This window comes from Salvia miltiorrhiza, chromosome 8 (genome assembly GCF_028751815.1).
Source record: "Salvia miltiorrhiza cultivar Shanhuang (shh) chromosome 8, IMPLAD_Smil_shh, whole genome shotgun sequence".
Classification (NCBI taxonomy): domain Eukaryota; kingdom Viridiplantae; phylum Streptophyta; class Magnoliopsida; order Lamiales; family Lamiaceae; genus Salvia; species Salvia miltiorrhiza.
In genome coordinates, this window is record NC_080394.1 from 55,513,792 (window position 1) to 55,516,125 (window position 2,334).

General features: G+C 42.5%; 1 protein-coding gene across 1 annotated transcript; it reads left to right on the plus strand.

Moving 5' to 3' along the window:
- Positions 1-895: 895 nt before the first annotated feature.
- LOC130998730 (probable disease resistance protein At1g58602) lies at positions 896-1,624 on the plus strand. Its single transcript, XM_057924138.1, has one exon. It carries the CDS (start codon positions 896-898, stop codon positions 1,622-1,624), a length of 729 nt encoding a protein of 242 aa, XP_057780121.1.
- The last annotated feature ends 710 nt before the right edge of the window (positions 1,625-2,334 follow it).

The following is a 2,334-nucleotide window of genomic DNA, read 5'->3' on the forward strand; positions in this document are numbered from 1 at the left end:
AAAATATAGTTAAATTTGATAGTTTCAATTATGCAATGGCGTGTATGAGTGAAATTTGTTGGTAATATTAAGTTAAACAATTCTTTTCATCTCACTTATTCAAATTTGTATTATAATTTTGTTGTAGATCAGTTTGTAATATTTAATAATGTAGTTATAAGGCATATTATTATTTGTTAATTTTAGAATTGCATGTGTTTTTTATGATAAAAATTTTGTGATATCATAATGGACTTTTATATATATGTATATATATTTTTTATAAACATCCTTTGTGGATTAGTACATGATACTAATTATAAATAATCTGCCGCAATGATAATGGATTAAATAAAAAAAAGTAGAAGCATATGCTAAGAGTCTCGTTTCGCGCATTTCTTCTAAGAAAACCACTATAGTAATCTCTCTCTTAGGTTAACTAGTATTTTCTCATGTGCTGTGCATGAAATGAAAATATAGCAATACTATACAATGTAAATAAAATAGGGAAAAGGTGCATATTGACCCTCGAAGTAGTAGCCCCTATAGCGTATAACCCCTCTTACTCACTGTGTGTGCAACTAAACCTCTGAACTCCGAGAAAATGGTGCAAATTCCCCCCTCTGACCTAACGCCGTTAAGTGTCCATTAACGTTTGTGGTTAATTGCACCTCTACTTCAGGGGTGGATCTGCACCTTTTTTTTCTTTTTTTTTTTTATAATTTTAGCAACCCACCTCCGGCATCAACTTAACCGCCCCCGTACTCATCGATTCTAACTTGCACCTTGTCAGCTCGCACGCGTCCAATCTCTTGGTTGTCAATCTTACTTCTTCAATATCCTTTGTTTGGAATCTGCAAACGTAATCTTTCAAGGAAGGTGTGGACTAGTCGATGCACCAGCTGAAATTTGGGAGATGTCACAACTCAGGCACGTCGTGTGCAACGAAATTTGTCTCCCTGATCCTCCTCCGAGTGACCAGGAAGATGATGCTTGTGTCTTGAGAAACTTGCAAACACTTGTGCAAGTAGTGAATTTCAGATGGACGGAGGAGGCGTGCAAGAGAATTCCCAACATCAAGAAATTGCGCGTGGTTTTTGATGATGTCTTGACAGATTACGAAGATTGCTTGTGCTTACACTATCTCCACAATCTCTGCTCTTTACAGAAGCTCGAATCACTAAACATGAGGTTCCCTTTCTGCATATCGCGATATCCAGTGGATTTGCTGAGCAAGAGGCTTGCCTTCCCCACTCGGCTAAACAAGTTGTGCTTGAGAAACTGCAGCCTCACTCGAGAAGATCTGGCAACGATTGGTTCGTTGCAACATCTACAAGTTCTTGAGCTTGAACACAGCTCTTTCTTGGGAGGCGAGTGGAGCACTTTCAACTGTGAGTTCCCTTGTCTTAAGTTCTTGAGAATCGACGGCTGTGATGTCGTGTGTTGGGCTGCAGACACCTCTGCTTTTCGAGTTCTTGAAAAGCTCGTTGCTCGAGATCTTTGGCAGTTGCAAGAGATCCCTGTTGAAAATAACTACAAAGTCAAGAATAGCAGCATCCAAAAGTCAGAAATTGCAGTAGCCAAATCTCCATGTATCAGTCAAATATTAACCAAGGATCCCTTAATCATAGGGATCCTGGTATGACTTTAGAGGAATGTAATACATTATAAAGGGTGATTGTATTCTTCAGAAAACAATTACAAGAAATACAATTACAATCTTTAGCTTCTCTTTCTCTATGCATTATGATAATATAATGTTTCAACATGGTATCAGAGCAGGTTTAACCATAGGAACTCAGAAACGAATCATCATCGTTCATAATCCAAAACCAAAACATTCCTAGCCAATTCAAAACAGTTTGTGGAGAAACTCACCGGCGCTCAACATCGCCATTCCAAAAATGAAGAAAGCTTCCAAAACCAGCGGCTATTTCGGCTCCCCTAAGAAAGGCGGCCATGGCGGCAAGTTCACGTGGGCAGGCGACGGCCGAAAACTCAGCAGCTCGGCGGCTAGCGATGCGGCTGCCGGCGTAGATGGCCGAGATGGCCGAGGAAGCAACAGACCGGCGGCGAGAGACGCGGCTGCCAGCGTAGATGGCCGAGAGGGCCGAGGAGGCAGCCGATCGGCGGCTGCTAGCGCCGCTGCCGGCGTTGATGGCCGAGGCAGAATCGAGAGAGGAAAGGGAGAGAAGGAGATCAGCTACCCAACTTCAATGGAAGACAAAGCGGCTGCCGGCGCTTTTTCCGGCGTTAATGGCCGAAAAAGCGAGAGATCGGCGGTAGCAGCTAGAGGCGAAACCGAGAGAAGGTTTGGAGAGGAGATTGCGGCTCCTTTGTGTGAAATGGACGAAA

Coding starts and splice junctions, on each gene's coding strand:
- LOC130998730 (XM_057924138.1), top strand. CDS start 896: ATGTCACAACTCAGGCACGTCGTGTGCAACGAAATTTGTCTCCCTGAT.